Source organism: Aythya ferina (genome assembly GCF_964211825.1).
Source record: "Aythya ferina genome assembly, chromosome: 17".
Taxonomy (NCBI): Eukaryota; Metazoa; Chordata; class Aves; order Anseriformes; family Anatidae; genus Aythya; species Aythya ferina.
This window is the reverse complement of record NC_140316.1, coordinates 8,209,041-8,233,711: the sequence shown is the minus strand read 5'-3', so window position 1 is coordinate 8,233,711 and position 24,671 is coordinate 8,209,041. Positions and strand designations below refer to the sequence as shown.

Below are 24,671 nucleotides of genomic sequence, written 5' to 3'. Positions count from 1 at the left end.
TCTCCCCTCCCCCTTCCACATCCGTCTCCAATTTAAAGAAAGACCAAAAAGGGGGGGGAGAAAAGGGGAAAAGGGGCAGAGCCTGGGTCATGGATCATGCCAAGGACTCCCATCACCTGAAGGCGGGCAGAGAAAAGGAGCGGGGAGCACTCACCAGGGAACTGGTAAGTGTAGCCGGGCGCGATGCCAGTGTAACTTCGACTCGCGTAGGTGGCAGCCTGGAAGCCTGGATAACCTGGGGAACAGAACAGGGCACTGTTACTGCAGCCTCACCGCGTCCCTCTCCTCGGTGCCCGGCTGCTCACAAGCAGCGTGACCATTGCCCTCAGAAAGAACACACACACAGCACAAAACCCAGGGAATCGCTGAGGCAGGGAACGGGATGCATGTGAGCTGGCGCTTTAACAGCCCCAGTGACTTTTTCCCTCGCTCCCAACATGTAGGGACACGAAGGTTTCCTTCTCGGCAGCTCACAGCTCTGCAGAAAGCCTTAGTCTGATGCGTCAGCTGGACTTAGGGACAGATCGGGGAGGTGGTGGCATCTGAAAGGCTGAAAGCTCTGAGTCACTTTCGCATGAGAGATGCTGGCAAATGCAGGCAGAGCACTTCTTCCCGGAGCTGGGCAGGAGGACAGTGCCTGCCACTCCCGGGAAGCCGTCCACCTCTACAGCACAGGCCTGTGAGAACGCAGGACGTTGACTCAGAGACGAATATTTGATTTGAGATCTCCCAAGAAATGAATACGTGGATTCTGCAATGACTCAGCTCGAGCCTCGCTACTTTAAAATTCAGATGGCTTAGAAAAGGCAAAAGCCCAAACCGCAGGCTGAAGATTTGTTTTCCTTCAATAAGTCCAGTGAAAACACTGGGGGAAAAAAATGCCCTTTTGGGGGTTTTGTTCAGTGACTGCCTGTTATCGGCAGGCTTAGCAAGGAAAGCCAGGCTGAGTACAGCCTGTCCGGCAGCACCAGCGATGATCCTGAGCAAACAGAGTGCTCCTGGTTCGGCTCGAGGCTGGCCAGAGCAGGGGGAGGGAGGAGGACTGGGAACAGCGACCGTGCTGGAAGGTTCGTGCTCCATTCAGATCCTTTTGTAGACCTGGAAGCGGAGGCTGCTAAAATCTTGTGTCTGAGCACATCCACCTCAGAATCACTGAGGGACACGAAACCCAGCTGGCTGTCACTGATGGCTCTTTATAACAGTCCCACAATAGGGGTATGGTTTTCCTTGCACTACCAGATACTTGCTGTCCGTGGGAGGGAGGGAATGAAGTGAGACAAAGCTTAACTAAAATGTTAAGGGCATTTTCATAGTCTTTAAGCAACAGTAAGAACCTTTATAAGGGTGACTATTTCAAGTGGAAACTCTGGGGCTCTTCTAGGAACTAATCCATCAGAAATCCATCAGAAGCACAGGGGAAAAATGCTTGGGCATGGATTATTCCGCATTTGGCTCAGCTCTGTAGCTGTGCCCTGTTCCACAAGAGCCATTAGGAGTTACTGGTTATACGCCACCACAGGCACTAAGCTGCAGAGGAACAGAGCTTCCCAGCACTTGGCTCCCTCCGGGCAGCTCCTCCGGCTGTCACAGGACAGCAGCGACAAGTTTGCAGTTTTTCCAGGTGCCACCAGAGGGCAAGTTGTGATCGCAAACAGGTCCCGGCACTCCCCGGCTGTCCCCAGCCCTGCACCAGGGAGAGCTGCCCTTGGCCGCCCTGCCCGCTGCAGGCTCCTGGCAAGAAAACCTCGGAGCTGCTGCTGGGCACGACTGGGATGAGATTCGTCCGGGGCTTACCCAGCATGCCGATCCCGAGCATGAAGGCATCCATCCCGTAAGGCATGACTCGGGACCGCCCTCGCGCTGAGCCCGTCGGGGACATCACCTCCTTCGGCTGGGCTTTTTTGCACTCCACCTGCAAGGAAGACAAGGTCAGACCTGGCTGTGGCCAGCACAGAGCACGCAGCCCCCGGGCCAGCCAGGTTGCCCACCAGGATGGCTGTCCCCAGCCACCACCTCCAGTCCCACCAGCCCGTCCCGCTGTCCTTCCCCCGGTCCTGCACGCTGCCAGCCTCCCCTCGCTCTGCAGACACAATGGGCACAGAGGAGCTCAAACACTGCTCTTATCCAGCCCTTCATCTTCCACCTGGCCCTGCACCGGGGCCTCAAAGCCTCATTTTCCTCCTTTCTGAATAAAGGTAGTGCTCTGTCCCCTCCCAGGCCACCGTGAGGTTTTGCTGTAACTTCAAAACCTGCAGCACTGCGCAGCTCCAGGTACAGTTAAGGCACTCTTCCTGAAATGCCAGCATCGTGCTGGTTCAGCTGTGCCACTGTGCCCCTGTGCCACTGCCCTGCTCTCCATCAGGTACCTCCCTGCCCAGCCACTCACCATTTTGTTGTTGATCTCATGGAAGTGGATTTCACAGACTTTTTCCACAATGTCTTCACTTTCAAATGTGACAAAGCCAAACCCTGAAGAAAAAGCAAAACCCCTTGGTCAGGCGAGAGCTCTGCAGAGTTCACACCCATCCCCTGCATTCTCTTATTGGCAGGAGAAGAGAAGGAGCCACAAGCTTCAAGGACAGTGCAATCAGCCTTCGGAAACGGCTGTGCCCAATCTTCCCTCTCCAGCAACTCCTGCCTTTATGCAGAAGAAGACAAGCCCATCCCTTATGGACTGCCCTTTCCTTCTCTTTCTGTACCTCCCACCCTCTGCTCTCGACCCAACTGTTCTCAAAACCAAGTGTTTTTGTTTTGCTTTGTTTTTTAATTTTGCTATTTGCAAGGCAAAGCACACGGCTGATAACTCTGGGGAGGATCCCAGCAGACGCTCACACAAAGAGAGCTGGTAGAGCAACGACCAGCTGCTTGCCAGGACATCCCCATCCGTGCTGGAGGCAGCACGCCCGCAGTAACACCCTGCTCATTTCCTCTTCGGCCACTGCTCATAAAACCTTGCATAAGCGGGCAAGTATCAGCAACGCGGTTACAGGGAACGAGAGGGAGCTGCACAGATAATGCACAGGCAAAGCGATCTGCAAAGCTTCACCAAAGTTTAGTCCTGGGGGTAAGACACAGCACGGCCCTGGCCCACGCTCTCACCTCCTTTCTCCCACCAAACCCGCTGCTGACAGTTTTGGCAAACACCAGTGAGGGTGGGCAGACTAAATTCAGCTGACTACAGCTGTTTCTGGAGAACTGAGGCAGGTTGAAGGATCTCTCCAGGCTAGCATCACAGCCACGCAGGGATTAAGCAGAGCTTTCTGCTTTCCAGAACGGCCGGTTTCATGGTGCTTTACAATAACTTCCAAGGACAGGGATCCACTTTTTCTCTGTACTACAAAAGAATCTCTCCACAAACCCTTCCCATCTGCCCGTGCCCAGGTAGTTACACAGCATTTCTCTCAACACCCATGTGTGGTGGGGCTCAGGAACTCAAGAGCGAAACCCTGATGCCAAAACCAGTCCTGAGACCTCTGCCAGGCCCACGCTGCTGACAGCGGCAGGCAGCTCCCCCTGCTCCCTCCTTAAATACCCAACAACTCTCATTAACTACTGACTGAAGGGTACCCATGGAGGAACAGGGGTTGGAGCATTTCTTCCCTTTTAAGATGAGGCTGGAACACCATCCCAAGGCGTGCAAACAGAACAGATCTAATGTTTTTTTGATAAAAAGCAAAAAGAACCGAAGGGCACGCAGTGCAGCAAGAGCAGAAGGAAGTGTCCCCTTCCTGCTGCGGGGGCAGAGGTGCTTGGAGGGGCTTCAGACAGCTCACAGGGCTGCTTCTGGCCCCGACTTGGAAGATGCTGAAGCCAGGTTCGTAGGTTAAGCTGTTGCCAATCAATCTGAGTCTGTGCAGTACCGGTGTCAAGCCGTGCCAGGCACTGAGGCAGGCAGGCTGCAGACACACGCGGGGAGCAGGAGGCAAGGACACCCATGGGTGGGCTGGGTCTGGAGCTCACACACATTACAGCCTTGTTCCCATCCTGTAACCAGACCCCAGCAGGGCTCGTGTAAGAAAAAGGTGACCTGGGAGCACAAGCGGGCTCCCAGCCGAGGAAGGGGTGAGAGGCAGGCACTCCTCAGCCTCTCTGTCAGCGCTCCCGGGGCTCGGGTTACACAGGACAAGGTAAGACACACACTGCGGGCTGGAGCCACCGAGGTACGCGGGGAGGGGAGGGGAGGGGGCCGCCTCCTCTCACATATCTGCAACTCAGCGAGTTTACAGCACAGGAAACGCACTGGACAAAAGCTCTCTGTGCTGCAAGGGACGCTGGTAAAGGATGCAGATGCAGAAGGATGGGGCGACTGGAGGCAAGATAAAGAGCAGCTGCGACCCGCCTGCCCTGCTGCTGGGATACCAGCGCCTCCCTGCTCAGGGCAGGAGGGGGACCCTCCCTGCTCCCCGCTCCTACAGCCAGGAGACCGCTCTCACCTCGGTGTCGGTTGGTTGTCTTGTCAAACATCAGCATCGCATCGTCCACCTGCAAAGAGAAGGGCTCCCATCAGGTTACTGCAAGCATCGCCGACATATTTGCGCAAACCCGGCCTCCCCAAACCAGCAGGGATCAAGACCTCCCATCCCCAAGAAGGAAACCGGGTGCACGCACCAGGCTCATCCCCACAGCGTGGACCACCGTGCCCCTTGCCCAAACCGAAGTCCCCCGGCCCGGGGCAGGTGCTGCCAGGCTGAGCCCCTCGCCCGGCCCCAGTCCCTGCCGGCTCCCCCCTCCCCACGCTGCAGCCAGCGACCCCAATTGTTTGCCTGCGGCTCCAGCCGGGGGGCAAAGAGCAGGGAAGGCATTGTTCCCAAATCCCAGCCTCAAAGGAGAGGAGAATTAAAGGGGGGGGAGAGAAGCAAAGCTGGAGAGGGGAGAGGAATAAGGGGCCTCCCAGCGACGGGGGGAAGCGGAGGCCTCAGACAACAGAGCCCGCCTGGGAAAGCTGGGAAGCGGCCCCCGCCCCCACCCCGGAGGAGCCTTTCCTCTAAGTGAGGTTTCCCACTGCTGGAGGCTGTAATTAGAGCAAATTTACTGCAAGGCCTGAGCGAGGGCTGCCTCCCCGGGGGGAGGGGCGGCCGGCTCCCATCCCCCAGCCGGCCGGGGGCTGCTCTCCTCCATGGCGAGGCCAGCGCATCGCCCAGCACATCCCATCGCCCAGCATATCACCCAGTGCATCCCATCGCCCAACACATCTCCCAGTACATCACCCAGTGCATCCCATTGCCCAGCACATCCCATCACCCGGTGCATCCTCATCGCCTGGTGCCACTTTCCCCCACCACCACCTTCCCACTGGGCGTTTCCTTGCAGACACATCTGCACCGCGCCGCAGGTCAGGCGGAGCAGGGTTAAAAAATACACTTCAATCCCCTCCGTGTAAGCCCCAGTGTAAACCTGTCCCACTGACCCATCCCTCCTCTCTAATACCACTGCCTTAATCCGATTATGAAACTGGACGTGCAAGTGCTCGGGGGAGGCGGTGGCAGTCTTCGGCCAGCAGCTGCCCGGCCGCGCTGCCATGTGCGAGGCGCCTGCTCCCCGAGCAGCGAGCACCCAAACTCCACGGCAGGGAGGGGACAGCTCGCTGGCATGGGCACTGCTCTTAACTTCAGCTCCCCACAAACGAAACAGGGCACCCGGCTCCACCTCGGTGCCCTGAGGATGGAAGGAGCCATTGCTAACATTTCCAGCGCCATCGTGAGCAGACAGACGTCATCGCTGATGCCCTTGGGGTTGTCCGACACGTCTGCCCTGCAGGAGTGAGGTGACAACAGACAACCTGGCTCCCGCTCATCTCGCGCTCGTCCTGTCCTGGCTCTGCCTCCCTCTGCAAAGTCACCACCTGCAAAACGTGAGCAACCCAGCCGGAGCCATGGGACACGTACGACTTCGCACAGATCTGAAGCGATGCCTCAGCAGCTTCCCAAGGTGCAGCCATGGAGCTGGGGCTGAAAACACCTCCCTGCGCTGCTGTTCCCCACCATCCCTCGGCTCCTGCCCCTACACCACTTCCCTTCATGCCTGTGATGGTGGGGAACCTGATGTGGCTTAAGTTTTTACTGGTTATTTTTATGCATTTTTTAACCCAGCTCACAGAAAGGTTGAGCACATGGCTGACCTCCTCCATCCAACCAGCCCCAGCAGCCTCCGCAGGAGCAGCTGCACGTGGTGGAGCCCCGCACGTACGAGCACAAACCCAGCTCAGGGCACCAGCCTGGGCAGCGGCCGCTGAGTTCCCACAGCGCTCCAGCACTTGGAGTGGGGAGAAGGGTAACAGCTTCATCCCAAACCACGCTTTGCACGCTGAGAGGAGAGCCACAGCCTGCCTCAGCTTGGTCCTTTTATTAAGTTTCTGCCAGTGCTTTGAAGTCAGGTGTCTGCTCAGCACCCTGAAACGTGCTGGTGTTGTGAGAACCTATTTATGATATATAACACGTGCCTTGTTGGAAGCTGCCTTCTGTCATGAGCTAAACTGAAATGGACACATACATACGGACATGTAGTGTATATATGTAAATATGAATACTATGTATGTGAAATAGTCTTACCCCACCCAACTCTGGGGCCCAAACTTTACACAGAGCTACAACCACTGCATTTTATTGCCAAAAAAGCTTATGTACGACCACCCCTTCTCACCCTGCCCAAGGCAACAGGTGAGATGCGTTTGCTGGTCTCAGCCCGGCATGGCTCCGCTCAGCTCCCTGAGGCAAAGCCGAGCCCAGCGGCCTCCCCTTGGCCCCATGGAGGCCGCTCATGCCTCGTAGCCCTCCGGGTCGGAGAGGATCTGAGCCCCAGCACCTCCACTCGGGAGCCGAGGACAAAGAGAGCCGGTGCTGGCCAGGAGGGGAAGGCGGTGCTGAGGGGGCAAGTGCCCCGGTGGGCGACCATTGTGGCGGCGAGGCCGCCGGGAGACCCCCGCCGCGACGGGCCCGTCGCGGCGGGGGTCTCCCGGCGGCCTCGCCGCCACAATGGCCGCCCGCCGGGGGCCGCGGTGGGCCCCAACAAAGGCGGCCGCCAACGGGAGCCGTCTCCGCGGCAACGCGGCCGCCATTGGCAGCTGCCGCCCGGATTAGAGCGAGCGGCGGGGCCCGCACAAAGCCGCCCCGCGGCGCCCGCTCTCCTCAGCCTGGGGGGGCTCGGGGCGGAGGAGGGAGTGAGGGCCCAGCGGGTCTCTCCCGATGGAAAAAGGTGAAAAAGCACCGGGGCTTCGCCTCCCTCCTGCACCGACCCAGATGCCGCCATCTCGCCTCAGCCCCTGACCATGGGGGGCCTGAGCAGGGTGTTTTGCGGGATGCGGGTGGAGGGGTGGTGAGGATGAAGGGCGGATGAAGGACGCTTTGTGGTTCACACAGATCCCGGCCCCGTGCCTTCAGCCGGCCCCTGAAGGGTGGCGGAGACACCTCGGCTAAAAGCAGCCAGAAACGCAGGTGGGAGAAACGCACGGCAAACAGCACGCAGGCTCAGCAGCACCCCAAAGTTCATTTTAACAGGGTGTGGAAGTAATCTGTGATCATAACTGGATGTGAACAAAGGCTTTCTCGCTGGGTGAATTGTCTTTCTCCCGCTCTCCCCCTCCCCTTAAATAAATATTTGTTTCAATTCTTTAAACACAGTCAAAGAAGCAGATCGCTTTACTGGAGAACTGTTTAGCTTAGTGGTCAAGGCTCTCTCCCAGGGAACTATATAGCTTGCTGGTCCAGGCAGCAGTTATCCAGCACTGAGGTTACAAGTTCAAGGTTTGTTAATTCGGAGAGATGCTGCCGCTCCCTGTGCTTGGCCACGAGGGTCAGAACCGTCAAGAAGAGAGGGGTGACAGGAGCAGTACCCCTTGCTCTTTCGATGTGTCCTTCCCAAGGAACCCTACCATAAAGGATCACTTTCTGACAGGTTTCTGGCAGTGAGGGAGTTGGTACCACGTCCCCGAGCCTTAAACCCAAGGTAACATCACCTCTCCATTCTGCCTCCAGAGGCTCTCTCTAGCTTTGGAAACCAAATGGGAGTGGAAGATAAAAAGGCTTTGGCTCAGTGGAAGTAAAACATCCATGAAGTGGGGGGAAAAACTCCCCCTGAGGAGGAACTCCTCATCCTTCATGGAGTTGCCCCTGCTGCAGGCGGGTGGCAAGCAGCACCCTCCTGAGAGGCCCTTCTGGAACCAACACCTGATATCAGTGAGGTTGGGGTGACAGGGAGGAAAAGTGACAGGTTCACAAGGAGACTCTCCACCAAAGCACCCCTCAGCCCAGCCAACATTCAGGTGCCTCCCAAACAGGAGACATTTTATATCAAAACTGAATGCAGTACGATCCACCTAGGCTCAGCCAAAAAGCCTGACTTTTTCAGTAGCTTAGTCCCACCCTACCACCTTTCAGTCTTCCTGGGACAGCCGTGGATCTCTCTACAAAAGAGAAGCCAATGGCAGCCTCTTGCAGATTTTAAATAAATAAATAAAAATTTCCAACACAAGTTTGATGAGAAACATTGGATGCACTTGCACACAGGCAGATCTTGGAGAAAGTTGTAAATATTCAGGCAAAGGCTTTGCAGAGACAGGTGTCTTCCACCTGAACAGCAACTAAAGACTGCTTGGCTGGTCCTGGAAGGAACCATGGCAACATACTTGTAGGGGGAAAAAACAAAACACCAGGCTGAGGAATAATAGCTGGTGAGACAGCTTCAGCACGGGAAACAAACCAAATGATCTAGAAACCGCTTGGCCATCCCGTCAAAGGGAGGGCATTAGCCACCCCGAGAGGATCTCCTGGCTGCTCAGACAGGGCAAGCTAATTTTGGGGAGGAGAAAGCACCGACCCAGAGCCCAGTGCCATGGAGCAGGCATGCTGTGCCCACACGGCACCAGGTTTCTGAGCCTCCTTACCCCATTCTGCAGAAAACAAGACTAAACGGAGAGACCGAGCCCGCTCCGTGCCACAGGTGAGTGGGTCAGCCTGCCCAGGTGTTCCTGCCTGCTCTCACGCTGCACCGTGGGCACCTGGCAAATATCAGATGAACCACTGAAGATCTGAATGACCATTAATGCTAGCCCATTTTTGGCTATCTGCCTACCAGATGCGGAGCACAGAGCACCCTTTGTTCCAGAGGCTTTGTTACCACCAGCCGAACTGCCTACTGCCACAAGAGAGGTGATCAGATTCCCCTTCTCCTCCCCTCCCCATCTGTTCCTCGCAACCGTGTTACGTGTGAGCATTTGCATAAGTTGCCCTCTGATCAGCGGAAGAAAATCCAAAATCCAGTTTGGAAATCCACCGCAGGTTGACAAGACTCTTTGATCCCCGAAATTTCCAGAGAACAGCAGATTAAAGATTAATTAATTAACATTCTCCCAAATCAAAGTGAGGGAAATCTTGCCTAGCCATAGCGCAGGAACAAGTATTCCCTTAAAGAAACTCCCTATCAGTATCTAAAGGTTCTCCAATTAGTCAGCAGGGAAAACTCATTTAATATACCCCAGTCAACCACACCATTTTTCTGGCAGGTGTACATGAATATGCATTTGTGACAGCCATGCAACCTGCCATTAAATCCCGCGTGCGAGATACGGAGCTTGTTCCCTCGGTCGGGACAGCACTGGAGTCATCGCCTGACTGAGATCTCAGAATCTGTCTGAAGCAAACGGTCCAGAATTTGGACTGAGTATTAGATGGCAACCTAAAGGTCAGAATCGCACTCAGACCTCAGCAGATTTTTCCTTCTTGTTTGCTTCCAGGATATTTTTAGAGAGCAGGTCTCTCTCTGGGCACGATCTACCGCACTGAGAGACGGAGGTTTCGTGACCAACTCATCCAAATATGCAGATCACCTGCAAGCCCAGGGACAGATGCAGCCTGTTTTTAAGCACTTTTCAAGCGCTCTTGGAGCCTCGACTGATTAGTGAGTCACGCAGAGGCATCATTGTGAATAAATTCTTTGCACTTCTGCTTCACTAAATGCAAAAGCACACAAGAAACACCAGATTTGGGGCCAGGCCCCTGTTTCTTCCAGCACACCTCTGCACCCCTAGCTTCTGAAAGGCCCAAGTTCCCTCCTAATGACAAACGAGACCGGCTGCACCGAGTTAGAGCAGAGGCCCACGCTGCCCAACAACCCCCAGGACACAGACAAACAGCAAGTCCCTTTGGAAGAACAGAAGGACAAGGGAAAGATATTATGACAGATCCCAAGATCCTCCCTCAGCTCCCAGCCAGTTGTGATTCAGGGATTTCCCAAACCTGAAGGGGTGTCTGTATCTTTACCAGGCACTCCATGAATTTGTCCTATCATCTTGGAGCCTATGTAAATTTTAGCAACAACACCCTGGGGCAAAGATTTCACAGCTTAGATGAGCTCTATGACAAAAAGAGACCTTATCTGTTTTGAGCCTCTTACCTTGTAATTTATTTGACCCTCTCTACCCCAAAACCTTGCCAGACCAACCCTTGGAAAAGAAAGAGGATCCAAAATTATTCTTCACTTATTACTTTAAGTATATAACTTTGCCTATAAGCTCAGAGACCCAACAGCCCAAAGAAATTTCTCTGATGGTCAACCCCTTTGTCCCCAAAAAGTAATACAGAGCAACACGTTCCCACAGGTTGAAGCAGGAAAGGAGGAAGCTGGGACTCAAGCTCCCGAGGCATCCTCATACGTGTTGAGCAAGACAGAGAACTAGCTATGCCTGAGGTGCTGGGTACGAGGTACCTTCCTCCTCTCCTTCTGTTTCAGGTTTCAGCGAGGGTGGTAGCCTGAGTCTAGAGACGATATTGAAATACTTCCTTGTGAAGTCTCAAGATCTCCAACACTCCACCTTAAGCCAAGACACTTGGCTGCCCATACTCTGAATGTAATTCTTTTCCTGGACTTCAATCCTACAGTTGAAAAAATCTCTTTACAAAGCATGTGCATGTTCCCATCTTGCATCTCAGAGATACTCAAGATTTGGAGCCAGAAGTATTTCCTAGAGATCCCACCATGTTCAAAGCCCTAGCAGCTGCACCTGACAAACCAAAGCTGGCTTGAGAGCACTTCTCAGTGGCTCTTACTGTACTAAAACAAACAAACAAACAGAAAACCACTTTGTATTTTTCCTCATGAAAACCTCAGCCCATATTTTTCATTCACAGTTTTGGAAGGAAAAAAAAAAAAAAAAAGAAAGCTGTCCTTCTTTGAACCAGAGAAACTCTCACACTATTTGGGATCCTCTTCGAAGCGTCACCTTTTTTTCCCTGTCAAAACCAAGCATTTCGATATGAAGAATGGGGGTGCCAGCCTCTCCATTTCTTCCCTTAACCCTAAGTAAAGCTCGGGGATTTCCTTCTCACACATTTTCATTTTTCTTTTGTCACTTCCATTTTACAAGGCTCAGAGAAGGTTTTGGACTCAGCAAGGAAAGAAAACAAAACAAAAATAGGACAATAAGCAGAAATGACAAAATGGAAAGTCAGACTCAGTGATCTTGTTTTCTGAAATGGGAAACCGTTTCATTTTGAGCCCAACCAAACTTCCATATTTTCTTCCCCAGCTAATGAACACACAAAGCTCCAAGTGTTGCCCTGATCTGAGACACACCAACACCAGCTACCTTGGTACCTTGCAGTGCACAAATGTGGATGACAGAACGTTACAATAACCGTATTTGACCCTGTCTGTACTGCAGGCCATAGCACTTCCTCTCCTAATCCCTACAGCACATACTTGCTTTCTGGGTGGACTGGAGGGTATTTTTCAAAAAGCATCTCTCCCGATTTAAAGGCTCCAAGTGGTGGCACACCTACCCCATGCTTAAGCTTGCAGCCTCAGGGCCTCCTAGAAGATAACCTCCATGCAAAGCCGTGCAGCACTCCGTGCTCCCTTGTCCTCAGAGGCAGAGGATGGCCTCTCACTGAAGCTGAGAGCCAAACGGAGCCTGCCTTGGATTCACAAAGGTTGACTGAAGAGCACAGACAGGAGCCTGATAGCTTGATACTGAGGAATCAGGACAGCATGACTTGTGCTCCCCTCTCCTTCCTCTCTAGGATCTAACTGTGGCTGCTCCCACGGCTTCCTGAGCAGGCAGGAGGAAAGAGGAATGATTTTTCCCCCTGCCAGATCCTGGAAAAACAGGGAGTCTCTCAGAGGAAGAGGGAACAGAGACAAAGCCATTTCCCTGGAGGGTGAGTCCCCCAAGAAGGGCACCCTTAACAAGTCTTTCACAGCCAATCCCAATCCGACTCCAGAATACTGTCCCAGGTGACTTAGAAAACATTGCTGTTTACACAACAGAGGCTTTCCACCATGCGGCTCACCTGCCTGAAGCTTCACCTCTCACTTAAAGATGCCATAAATTTAGGAGGTGGAAGACCACAAAGTCAGGTGCCAAGCGTCCCTCTGGAGAAGGGATCCCAGGAAACCTCTGAAACCCGGGAGGCCCCGAGCATCATAAAGAGCCTGCGCACCAAAGTCATGCTCTCCGTAAGAATGACTCACGTCTGAAATGTGGGCAACGGGCTGTTCTTAGCCCTGGAAACCACAGAGGCACATTCAGAGCTCCGAACCCCAGCGCTGATGGCCACAGAGGCTTTCCTCAGCAATGTGTGCCCCCACTGATCCCCCGGCCAGCCGTACGGAACCACCACCTGCAGAGAGTTTCTCAGGGAACAGCTTTCCTGGCCTCTGATGAATTATTTGAGGCTTGGCCTGGAAGATGGCTAGAGACCAGGGCGCATGCTTCGCGTTAGAGCTCTAAGGAGTCTCTGCTCGGCTGAAACGGCCAGATGAGTCAGGAAACAGCCCCAAAACCAGAGAATCAATGCGACCAGCCCTGACCTCTCCCCATGGAAACTCCCGGGAGCTGAGAGGCCAGCTGCATCGACCTAATGCAGACGGAGCAGCGGATGTCGGCCGGGATGCTGCTTCTTGGGCAATGAACGCACTGAGCTGTGCAGAACCCTCCCTTCTGCCCAGTCCTAAGAAAACAATCTGACACAACCACTCCTTGCCAGTCTCCTGGTGTAAGGACCTCGTTCAACACGCGGCCATTAAACAAGAGGAATGTAACAGGGTAACACTCCAAAAGAACTGGAAAGGAGTTCTCAAACTGGACTGTAACTGCTTGCAAACTGAGTGCTACATGACATGCTTCTGCTTCACATTAACAAGGGTACAGTTCAGGTTAAAAGGGGATTACACCCAAGACATTTCAGCTTCCTATCGAACGCAGCCAGCAGTAGAAGCACAGAAACACATGCGGCTGACAGCCTTCAGATGGCACAGACACATGAACACCACCACCTTTAGTGGAGCCCTTCAGTGACAGCATGTAAAAGCTCCCAGGGACGAACAGTTCGCTTATTTCTAACAGAAAATAAAAACCACACAGAGCTTATGACTCTCAGACACGAGGATTTGTGATGACTTTTGCCATTATCACTCTCTTAGGGCTACGCAGAAACAGAAACAAGTCTCACTTTGCAGTCACAACAGCACTCCAGGCACACACACAGTTGACTTTTGAAACTGAGCGAAGGTACTGAACAAGCACTCGTTCCAAATTGTCTGCCCAGATGTTCCAACGATCTGGCAAAACGGATTTCAAAACTCCCCTCCTTTTCACCAGCTAACGTGCCTTAACGTAGCATCAACCCTTTTGCATGATCTTTCAGAAGACAATGAATACTGAAGCCTTCATCCCACACACTCTCCACAGTTCCTGTGGTACCGTTCCACATCCAGGATGTTATCAGCAACATCCCGGCCAGTTATCACCCAGCAAACCACACTCTGCCACCCTGGCCAGGGGGGAAGACCCCAAGAGCTACTGTTTCCAGCTCTTCCTGCCCCAAAACAGCTAAGAAGAACACAACACCACCGAGCAACAGTGAACCAGACCCAGTGCCCTGCCTCAGAAGTGACCACATTTGGCATTTGGCTGCAACGATCCCCGTCAGTTCCTAATTTCATTAAAAATCTTGGGATCCTTCAGTCTAACACCACTGCTTTGCTCACAGCCTCCCGATGCAGCCAAAAGGCCAAGACTGAGCCTCTTCCATCCTCCAGCCCCGTTGTGACCAGTGATTTGCACACCTGGCTGTCACGGAGCAGGGGCACAAACAACTTCAATCCACAGAAGCCTACTCTGCCCCGAGCCACCAGCTGGCACAGAAGACCCAGGCCAACACAAGGGACAGCCAACATGCCAGATTTTCTCCAAACATCCCAAAACAACATCAGCACCTGCCCAAGACTCAGCAGGAGAACTTTCAGGACCCAAAAGGCTTAGTTTTAATAAAGGATTACAGAAACATCAATCACAAGGCTTGGAATCAGAAACAGGCCAAACCCCACAGGTTTAATGCTGCGGCAGCCCTGTTGAGAGTGTCTACACTCCTTCCTTCAGCGTCCAAACAAACTGCAAATCTGCAGGACCAAAACGCCCAACAGGCCTTGGGATAAGGAAAAATGGAAAACCATTTCCCATAGCCCAGGTCCCAGAGACTCCAGAAACAAGCACAAGCTCTTTGTTTCAAGCCAACACGGGGCTAAGTCTGCTACAAAGACATTACAGCTACCCAACCTCTGTAACCGACCTTCGATTTACTTAACCCCATACAAAAGCCTCGCAGGCTCCTAATCCCACCGCCAAAAAAGTTCAGAAAACTCCCGTTTGCCCCAGCAGCAACAGCTTTGATCCGACGCCACTCGAGAGCCTTACCTTCCCGAACTGCTCGAAGTACTGTTTCACATCCTCCACAGTAGTGTTCACTGACAGACCACCCACAAATATCTTCTTCGTTCGGGTCACCATCTGGAAAAGGGAAGGACAGGAATTCACCAAATAAACTGAGAGCAAAGCGGGGAGAACGGGGCTCCAAAGGCCACGAGCTCACCCTCTGCTGCCAGCCAGCGGCTGCCCCTTCCTGGCAGCCGAGCTCCAGCCCTCGGCGCGCTCCAGAAGCGCTTCCCTGCAGGCACACACCAGCTCACCAACACCTCCTCCTCGGACAGCAGGCTCCAGCCTTTGCCGAGCTGCTGCCGCTCCCTTGGTGCCCCCAAAACCCCCAAGAAGCAGGGTGTTACATCCCCAGCCTTCCCCCGGAGAAGTCAGTTCTGCTTCCTCCGAAAAGGAGCCTGGACAAAGCCCGGTCAGATCCCGTTTTGCCTTTGCAAGGAGGCAAAGACCCCTGTGCCACTTCTCACTCGTGCCTCTGGGACAAGGGGAGAAGCGAGCTGCCCTGAGAGGGGCCACTGCTGCCAGGCGGAGGCACACTGACATCCTTTGAACTGGCTCTCCAGCTGCATCCTCCCCTTCGCTGCTTGGCTACACCCCTGCTCTCAGAGGAACACATGGTCCTAATTACCCCAAGGAGCATGGGGCTAATCCGCAGCAATTCCCTGCCTTGGAGAGCAGCCCGTTCTAACACTAAAGCACCTTCTGTCACCAAACTGCTTAATGGAATTAACCCAATTCCTACCATGTGCTTCCTGGCTCCAGTTACTTGGGATACCTGCTCACCGATTGTTCGCGGGGCCTGACCCCCTCCCTCCCCTCCCAGCACCAGCCTCCCCTTCCCTCCGTGCTTCCCTCCAGCTCTTCCTCCCGTGACAGCACCAGGAATCAAGACGACGAACTTGGAAACTCCCAGCCGAGAGCAAACCTGACGGGACACCCATAGCCTAAAAGCAGCAACTGCTCACTGCGACGCCAGAGCCACTGGCCCCTAAGGTCCAACACCGAGCTCCTCCTGCCTTTGCCCGAGCTGAGGCACACGAGGGCATTTCGTGCAGTGAAATCCTTCAGCCCCCCCCTGCCATGCACTTATCCACAGGCAGCTGCGCACATGCAGCCCTCTCTCCTCGTGCACCGCAGCATGGAGCTGTCCCGTGTCTCCCGCAGCTTCAGGGCTCTGCCTGCAGCCTCAGGAGGTGGCACAGAGCGCATCGCAGCACTTCGAACGTGTAACCAAGGGGCCTGCTGGCTCCTCCAGCACCACAACCCCCAGCACCCCGGCCTGACAGCCAGGTCAGACCATGCCCAGCACCTGTCCTGAGCAAACCCCAGGGAGTGACCCCGCTACCTGCAACAGCAGCCCCGCGCAGGGGACAGGGCTTCCCCGCAACAACTCGCCCCTTCAGGGGGCCGCGGTACCTACCTTGGGCTGTGCTCGGCGGGGGAACGCTACCTTCGGGTCAATCTGAAAGAGACGTTGGAAAGCAGAGGTGAGCACCCTTTTGCTGTCTCTTTACGCACGCAGGATTGCCTCCGGGCGCACGGCCGGCTCTGCCCACTTGGCTCACCTCGCTAAAAGCCCGCAGCATCTCCCTGGGGAGCACCAAAGGAAGCAGGGCGCAGGCATCATCCCCCGCTCAGCACGGTGCACTCCACGGAGACTACAAGTCCCAGCATGCAGCAGCTCGGGCTGAGCGCCGGGCAGGCGGCACCCGGAGCCCAGCACACGCCGGGATTAACGGGCTCGGCTGCACCCTCCCTCCCGGCCTGCCCCCGGCTGCCCCGCATCACCGGCGTCGCGCTGAGAGCGCTGCCTTTTGCCTCTTTGCTCTCCCTTTCGCTCGCCCTCCAAGCACGGAGCTCACCTGGCTAGCGGCAGGACGGACGAGAGGCGGCAGGCGAGAAACCAAACGCCTTTCACCCCCTGACACAGGGTGAAGCAGCAAAAGAGCCGCCAGGAGGGTGCAGAATAAACCCAGGAGCCCAAAGCCTCCCGTGGAAGGCGCGCAGGGGCTGTGGCTGCGGGGCAGCGTGCCGCCCCTCTCCACACAATGAAGCCGAAGCCTCCCCTCGGCGCGCTGAGCCCTCCATTGTGCCTGCTCAGCCGCCACCCAGGTGCCGCGCGTCCCGCCGGGCTCCCAGCGCCGCCACAAAGCCGGGAGGACGCGAACGCAGCCGCACGCCCGGCGCCCATGGAGCCCGCGCTCCTCCTCTGCCTCCACCTCTTTCTTTACAGCCTATTTTTTTACGGCAACTCCAGCGAAGTTGCATCACGTCGGGGACGAGCCAGACCTACAAATCAGCTGAAGGAGACCCGCGGCACAGGCAGGGCTGGCTCGGCCCCGCGCTTGGCCGGGCTTGCAGCTGGGAGGGCAGCCCAGAGCATCGTCCCAGCAGCCCAGAGGGAAGCTGTGTCTCTCGCCCGCCTCCCACTGCTTTGTTCAGCCCGGCCGCCCTCCCGTCCCACGCCCTTTCACTTGTCACAGCCCCGCAGCTCGGCCTCCCCAGGCCCTTCCACCAGCTCCTCTCCCTGCCTTCCCCACCTCCAGCCTGACTCATGGCCTGCAACATAAATAAACCCGGCACCTAAGTAAACAGAGGCAAAAGTGAAGAGCACAAATAAACTCAGAAATAAAACCTCTGTCCCCAGGCTGCGAGCAGGAGGATCAGAGGACCCTCTGGGTGCCTCCCTGGGGCATGCGAGCCGTCCCCCTCTCCCTCCCCACACACACGCACACCCTGCCTGGCCAGCGCGGGCACCCACAGCGAATTTTGAGGACAGGGGGACGGCAGGAGCCCAGGAGGTTGATGGCAGATAATAAGCAACAACAATAATCTACTGTCTTTTACTTCTCAGCCAGTGTCATTCAGCCCCTGCCAAGAAGATGCTTTCATACTCAGCAATGCTAAGCTCGGCCTCATTTTCTCATTACCCTGAGTGTGATCAACTGGGCAGAGATAACGCGTCCTCCTGGCTGCAGGGAGCAGGCAGTCACTGCCCGAATTCTTCTGCACAAGCAGCTATTGTTGCAGGTAGAGGGAGGCCCGGGCGAGCGGCTCAAGGGGCAGCCCTGGGAACACGCGGAGGAGAGCGAGTTCAGCGCCGGCCTCAAGTTACTAAAACTGGACTGCTCCTCGGTGGCAGGAGGCTTTCTAATTAAAGCAAAAGCACCGGTACCTCGTTCCCCCCTCGTTTCTGGTGTTAAAACAACCAGCCCCAGAGGAGTTGTGTTTCAGTGTCACCCGCTGACGTCACGGATCCTTTTTACGAACCCAGATAGAAATCTGCGAAGAGTGGGAGCATTCAGAGCTGCTCCGATTGTATCCAAAAAAAAAGAGAAACAAAAAAATCCCTGTATCAGGCTACGGCAAGTGGAAGTCACTTGAGCACAAGCTGCTTTCGCTTCACCCCACAGGGCTGTAGGGACACCTGACGGTGCAGGTATACCGGGGGCTCCTCAGTAACGCTCTCCATGCCACCAGCCACCATCAGCACCTCCTGCATGAACCTGGCTGGCATCGGTGCCCCAAAGCAGGGCCAGGGCAGGGCAGGAGCCACGAAACCTGACGGCTGGGCTCCTTCCTTCATCACAACTCTCCATCAGCCGGCACTGCCCCCAGAGCCAGGCTCTCCACCACAAAAGACAAACCCAGCAAAAAGTCAGGGACGGCAACAAAGAAACGAGCGGGTGACCCAGCACCACCGAGCCTGCTCTTCCCCCAGACAGAAAGAAGAAGCTCAAGGCAGCGGCCAGCTGCAGCTTTACAAAGTCACGCAAATCTTTTACCTTGAGACTGCCAAGCCAATTCTCGTATCAAGCATTTCCATAAATAACCCCGTGGGCTGCTGCTATCTAGCTTACAAACAAAGAGGAGTCTGCAAAGCACAAGCTTCCCCCGGAGAATCAGGCCAACAGCGCTCGTTAGGGTAGGAAGAATTGGAAAACAATGAAGCAACAAGTTGGGCAGACACCGTCGATCAAGTGCTGTTTACGAGGAGACACTGAGCCTCGAGAGCGGGCTGCCCTTTCAGGACACTGGGCCTTTTCCTGCAAAGTTTCTCAAAACCCTAAATTAGGATTCAGATGAGTTTGTGTCATTTAACCCGTGACTCACAGCAGTTTCAGCTCAGCAGGCAAAAGGTGCGCGGAGGCTCCACGCAGGACCAACCTCTCACCTGGCAATTACTGGGGCAAAACACCTGACCCGGCTGAAAACCAACCAGCGTTAAAAACCAAAAAGGCCGGGGAAGGGGATCAAAGTTGCTAACAAAGGAAGGACCCTGGCGGAACAGCCCCCACGCTCTCTGCCGCGCCGGCAGGGCGAGCGGAGCAGATGCAGCTGGGAATTTCAATGGCCGGCCGGTCCCCACGCGCCCTCTGCCACGAGGCCGTCTGTTCCTGCAGCACCCACCCACCCCTTCCATTCCCTTCTTTTCCCTTCCCTTCTTTTCCCTTCCCTGCCCTCATGGGCCGCGGAGCAGCGTTGTGGAGGCAGCGGTGGCTCAGAGAAGAATGGAGACCCGGGATTTCACCTCGCTGCCGGCCCCAAACCCCACCAGGATTGCTGCCCCGATGGCCACCCGGCCCTTGCCCTTCCAAGAGGGGTCCACGCCAGCCTGCAGGGTGCTGACGGGACTGGCTGATCAGACACCGTGTTTGCACAGGCTAGCAAAACAGAAAGAGGGGAAAAAAAAAAAAGAAAAAGCTGGGTCCTCCTCAAAATACTTCATTGTAACCCTGCCCCAGAGCAAAGCTCCCTTTCCATCCCTCCCAAAGGAGGAGGTTTGGGGTCCTGGGGACCCAGGCCCGGCCAGGAGGGCTGGGAGAGGTTTAACCCCGAGCTCCCGGGGGGAGGAAGGACCTGTGCACATCAAAGGGAGCGACCCAGGCGGTTAAACAGGAACAGACACAGATCTCGCTGCGACTCGCGCCGTAAACCCGCAGAAAGGGGGTCTCGCTCTCCCGCCCCCTCCGTTGTGCCGAGATAAAGGCGAGGATGCCCAAGCCACGCGCTGGAAATAAAAGTTGCTCGTTTGGCCTCCTTGCCTGCCCATGCCCGAAACAGGAACGTCGTCGCCCTTTCGCCATCTCAGCCCCTCGCAGCCCCTGCTGCTCCCCAGCCCTACCCTCACCTTCACCCCCGGGGCAGCAACGCGGAAAAGGAATCCAGGGGAAGGGAAGTCACCAAAACTGCAGAGCAGGGACCTCCCACTCAGACACCTCACCCCCACCCCCCCAAAACCGAGCCCGCACATCTCCCGAACGCCACAGATTCGCGAGGCAGGACCGGGTACCAGCCACCCCCGGCCCCGGGAGCCGCCGAAATCTCCCCCGCGAGCCCTCCCGGGGGGCTCTGGAGCCGCCTGGGTTTGCGGAGCGAGAGCCGGAGCCGCGGCTGCTGCTCCCAGAGGCCGCCGGTGGCCCACATGGGCGGGCGCTGGCCAGGCTCGGAGACAATAAAGTCCTGCACCTCCGCCAGCGTTACCAAAACTTCGCCCGGGGAACGCCGCGGGGCGTGAGGACCGACCGAGGGGCGAGCACGGGAGGCAGCGAGGCCTCGAGCAGGGAACAGCGCCGGGGGCACGGCACCCCCGGGGAGCACGGGGGGCGGCTCCCCCTCTCCCCAGCCCTCGCCCCCCGCTGCTCTCAGGTGTCCCGGCTCGGCAGGGGGCTCGTGGTGGCCTCGGAGGGGCCTCACGGTCGGCGGGAGGGAGGACGAGGGCCCCGCGGATCGATGCCCGGCCGCTGGGGCAGCGGTCAATAGCGAGCCCGGAGCCGGGGCGGCAGCCACGCTACCAGCTGCTAAGTGAGGTGGAGAAGGGGCCGATCGATCGCTATCAGTAATCGATAGTTTACAACCTCTAACTGGAAATCAAACACCGCAATCGATGGCTGCTCCGAGCGCGGCCGAGCTCCGCCGGCGAATGCACCCCTGAGATGAGAGAAGTCATCTCACCGTCTTGGAGTCCAGTTCATGTCTGGATTGGGCCAGAACCTTGTCGACGCCAGCCTGGTCCATGAACGTGACGAACCCGAAGCCCCTGAGCCCCGCAGCCCGGGCAGGAGAGGGGATGCGGAGAGAAGAGAGAAAGTTGGTTAAAGTGGCGGCCGGGCCGCGGCGGGGGCGAAGGGAGGAGCGGGCCCCGGCCTCCTCACCTGGATCTCTTTGTCAGCGGGTCCCGCATCACCAGGCACTCCTTCACCTCGCCGAACTGGCTGAAGTACTCCCGCAAACCCTCTGCAAGCACAGCGCCCGCCGTGGGTGTCCCGGCACGGCCCCATAGCCACCACCACCCCCCAAAAAAACCCCAAAACCCCAAACCCCGCTCCCACCGCCCCCCCCCCCCCTTTATCCCCAAACCCCCCTCTCTCCCCGGGGCACCGCCGGCAGGTGCGGGGCCGCCCGGCGCTCACCTTGCGTGGTCTGCCAGCTCAGGCCCCCGATGAACATTTTGCTGCGGGAGGAACGGGGACAGCCGTGAGCCGGGGGGGGGCCGCCGAGCCCCGCGGGGCCGGGCGGGGAGGGGAGGGCGCGGATCGGCCATGTTGGCACCGCCGCCGCCGCCGCCGCCTGCCCGGCCCGGGGGGGAAGAAGAAGAGGAGGAGGAGGAGGAGGAGGCGGCCGCGATCGTGCACCGGGAGCCCGGGGAGAGGGGGTGGGGGGGTGGGGGGGTGGGGTGGGGTGAACGGGGTGGGGAGGGTTAAAGGAAAGGTGCGGGGGGAGGGGGGCGGCGAGCCGGTACCAGGGGTCGTGCGGGGAGTCCGGGGAGGCGAGGCCGGGCTGGCTGCCGTCTGTCTCCATTCGGACCTCTTCTCCCTGCGAGGAGCGGCGCCGCACTCCCGGGGCAGATGAGCGCTGGAAAAGGGGCCGGCCGGCCAGGCCATGCTGCCCCCTCCCCCGACCCCTCTCCGCCGGGCGGGGAGGGAGCGAGGGAGGAGGGCCCGGCGGGCACAACCTGCCCGGCTCCTCCCACCCCCGCCGGGCTCCGCACGCATAAAACCCGCCGGCAGCGCCGGGGCCGAGCGCCGGGAGCCGCGCCCGGAGCAGCGCCGGGGGGGAGCGGAGCCGGCCCCGAGCGGCCCCGGCCCCGCTTTGTCCCCGCCACCTGCGGACAAAGAGGCCGCGGGGCTGCCCCCGGGGGAAGGACGGGGCCGGGCAGGGCCGCTCGGAGCCCACCCGAGGGGGAAAACCGGGGCTGGGATCCCCCCGGTGGGATCCCCCCGAGGGGCACCGGGCAGCCCCCACGGCTCCTCCCCGGGCCCCCCGAGCGGCTGGGTGGGGGCAGAGCCCGGCCCCGCTGTGCCCCCAAATGCTGCTTGCACGGGACCCGCTGGCAGCTCCGAAGCCCCCGCACGCAGAGCCCGGTCTGTGCCCTCCCCGGCTCTCTGTGGGGGGGTGCAGGTGGCCCCCAGGTCGCCCAGCAGATCCCTCGGTCCTGTGAATGACCAAGCTCCTGCCAAGCCGCTCGATGCTGGCTCGGGGGTTCATCCACATGCTGGTGGCTTTAGGAGGGGGTCTGTGGGCTCCCTGCTCAGCTCCTGCAACCTGGTGTGGGTGGCTGGAGGAGCTTGGTGAGGAGCAACTGAAATGCTGGTTGTCACCTGCAAGGCTACAGCGAGGTGAGCCGGAGCCTCTCTGCTGGCTGCACAGTGCGTCGGCCTGAGACAGGGCACGTGCTGGCAGCTGTGGCACAGGGGAGCCCAGCAGGGCACAAAACCTCTGCTGGTTGGAGCTGTGAGCCCATCTCGGGACAGGGCTATCGCAGGGTCCCAGGCTGTGGGCTTCTAGCAAGGGCCACCATGCTGCCAAATATTCTCCATGCACATCTCTAGCTCCTCTCCCATCTACCACATGCCTTCCCTGTACCTTCTATTACTGCCCAACACAAGGCACCAAAGGGCTCTCAGATCAGCACCAGCCTCAGCTGACCTTTCTTCCATGATCACTTCATGTGCCAACACACCTCATCTCCCTCCTGGCCAGGAGCCAGGACACCTTGCTTTAACAACACCTTGTAGCAGCATCTTTCATAACCTAGGTTCATCCCAAAGCCCCTGGTGCAACCACGAGTTGAATACATCCCTTCTGTTTGTTAGCTCTCCAAGCCCCCATTCACCCACTCTATTTCCCATGCTAGGTCAGTGACACCGTCCCATCTCCTGGCCCCGTACCTGGGCGCAGCTACACACTCACAACCAGGCTTGGTAGCCACCCCTGGGGACTGAGTTGTGCAGCGTCCTGGTCCTGGCCACAGAGCAGCCCTGGCTCCCCCAGCCCAGGCTGAGCTGCTTCCGCACTAACCCACTCATTCCACAGGGCTGAAATCACCACACTGGGTGGAGGTGCCTCCAGAGGCAGCTGGGCTGCTGAGGAAGAGAAACAGAAACCACGCACCGAGGTGGCACCACGGCTGGCAGCAGCAGGGCTGAGGCAGCATCTCTGCCATCTCCCCTTGTACATCCCCAAAAAAATGGGCTATACCTGGGCCACCAGAGAGCCACCGGCGCTGCCTGCCATGCTGCCCAAACCCACTGCTGCTGTGCTGCCTCCTGGCACCTGCTCTGATTTGGATGGCGAATACTCCAACTGGGGGGCTAATGTTTTGCAAGTCACCTAGCACAGCTTTCATGCTCCATTGATCGCCCAACTTAGGCAGAGAAGTAATGCTAATTAAACACAAGAAAGGGAAAAAAATAAACAAGATCAGTGTTCGGCATGCTAAAAAACAGGAGATCAGTGTTGGGCATGCAAAAGGACAACACCCCTTTGTTTACTACCAGTGCATTGTTTTTAATTTTTAAATGCTCATTGTCTACAAGACAGATAAAGTAAAGCAGTCTGAGAGACAAAGCATTAAACACTTCGTCATGTATATATTTGTTGCATTATGCTTCTTCTTGTAGTCTCTTCTCCACCAAAATAATATTGCAGAAGGGAGAACGGGATCAATGTGAGTTAACATCTGTGCACACAAGGGGAAAAAGCATGAGACTGCAGGAGGGTTTGGATGGAGGCTGTGGTTGGACTCGCATCACCAGGAAAGATGGTACGCTGCACTACGGAACTTATTCCAAGGCCCTTTCCAAAACATAGGTGTAATACTCTGTATTTCCACCTTAGGACCCCAAAGCGCTTTGGTGGCATCATTGCATTTCTCTCTCTAACACACAAGAGAGGAAGTCCTGAAAAAATCTGTTGATTAGTGACAGTAGGAAGCTTTCCTCCCGGAGAAGTAAATATATAAAACATTCCAGACCTTATGATTGGAAAGATGATCTCCAAATATAAAATAATGCAGCATTGTGTTCCTGGGGCTGCAGACAGACAGCTGTAGTGCCTCTGTGGCTGCTGCTGAGAGGTTGCCAAACACCAGCGAGATTAACAGAACTGCTCAGTTTCCTTGCTGCTATTCAGTGTCTCGTGTGTGGTAGAGTGACACTATCAAAATCATGTCCACTTCCTGCTGAGGACGATGATTGGCAAAGCTCTGCCCAGCACCAGTGGCAGACACTGGAGTTATTCATGGGGAGAGGGAGGCTCCAAAACGTGGAGGTTAGGGGAGGGGCAGGGCAGCGGCAGCCTCTTTTACTCCATCACACGCGGCTTATGGAGAGATCAAGTCCTGGAGACCTGTCTCTGTCCAGGAGCCAGGAGCTTTTGGCAGTCAGGTCCTCTAAGAAGTTTTGTTTTTCATTTCGTTTGGGCAGTTAATAAACAAACTTCAGTCGGAATCCAAATCATTTTTGTAATATTTGCGTTACGATGCTGAACAAGCAAACCTGGAAGACATTAGCTGCAGCCCCGCCGGCGGCCTGGGGGCGATGCCAGTCTGGCAGCGCCTTCCTGGAGTGCTCCCGTGCTGCGGGGTGATGCTGGCCCTCTGGAGAGGCTGATGGCAAACCTGCCCCGTGCACGGGCAGCCACCACAGCTGCCTCAAAGGGAACCTGCTCAGGGCAAGAGTCAGGC

General features: G+C 56.6%; 1 protein-coding gene across 2 annotated transcripts in view; it reads right to left on the bottom strand.

Moving 5' to 3' along the window:
• Positions 1–21,627, bottom strand: part of MSI1 (musashi RNA binding protein 1) — a 29,393-nt gene extending 7,766 nt beyond the window's left edge. The window contains exons 1-10 of one of the 2 annotated variants that reach the window (XM_084538689.1): positions 21,447–21,627; positions 21,118–21,158; positions 20,860–20,941; positions 20,660–20,744; positions 16,125–16,166; positions 14,687–14,779; positions 4,434–4,482; positions 2,387–2,469; positions 1,795–1,912; positions 155–235 (exon numbers count right to left, since the gene is read on the bottom strand). In XM_084538689.1, coding sequence (XP_084394815.1) covers positions 155–235; positions 1,795–1,912; positions 2,387–2,469; positions 4,434–4,482; positions 14,687–14,779; positions 16,125–16,166; positions 20,660–20,744; positions 20,860–20,941; positions 21,118–21,158; positions 21,447–21,505 — 733 coding nt within the window. In that variant the 5' untranslated portion in view covers positions 21,506–21,627. The remainder of the gene's footprint in view (positions 1–154; positions 236–1,794; positions 1,913–2,386; positions 2,470–4,433; positions 4,483–14,686; positions 14,780–16,124; positions 16,167–20,659; positions 20,745–20,859; positions 20,942–21,117; positions 21,159–21,446) is intronic. The other variant, XM_084538690.1, reaches the window with a different exon arrangement.
• Positions 21,628–24,671: the final 3,044 nt, after the last annotated feature.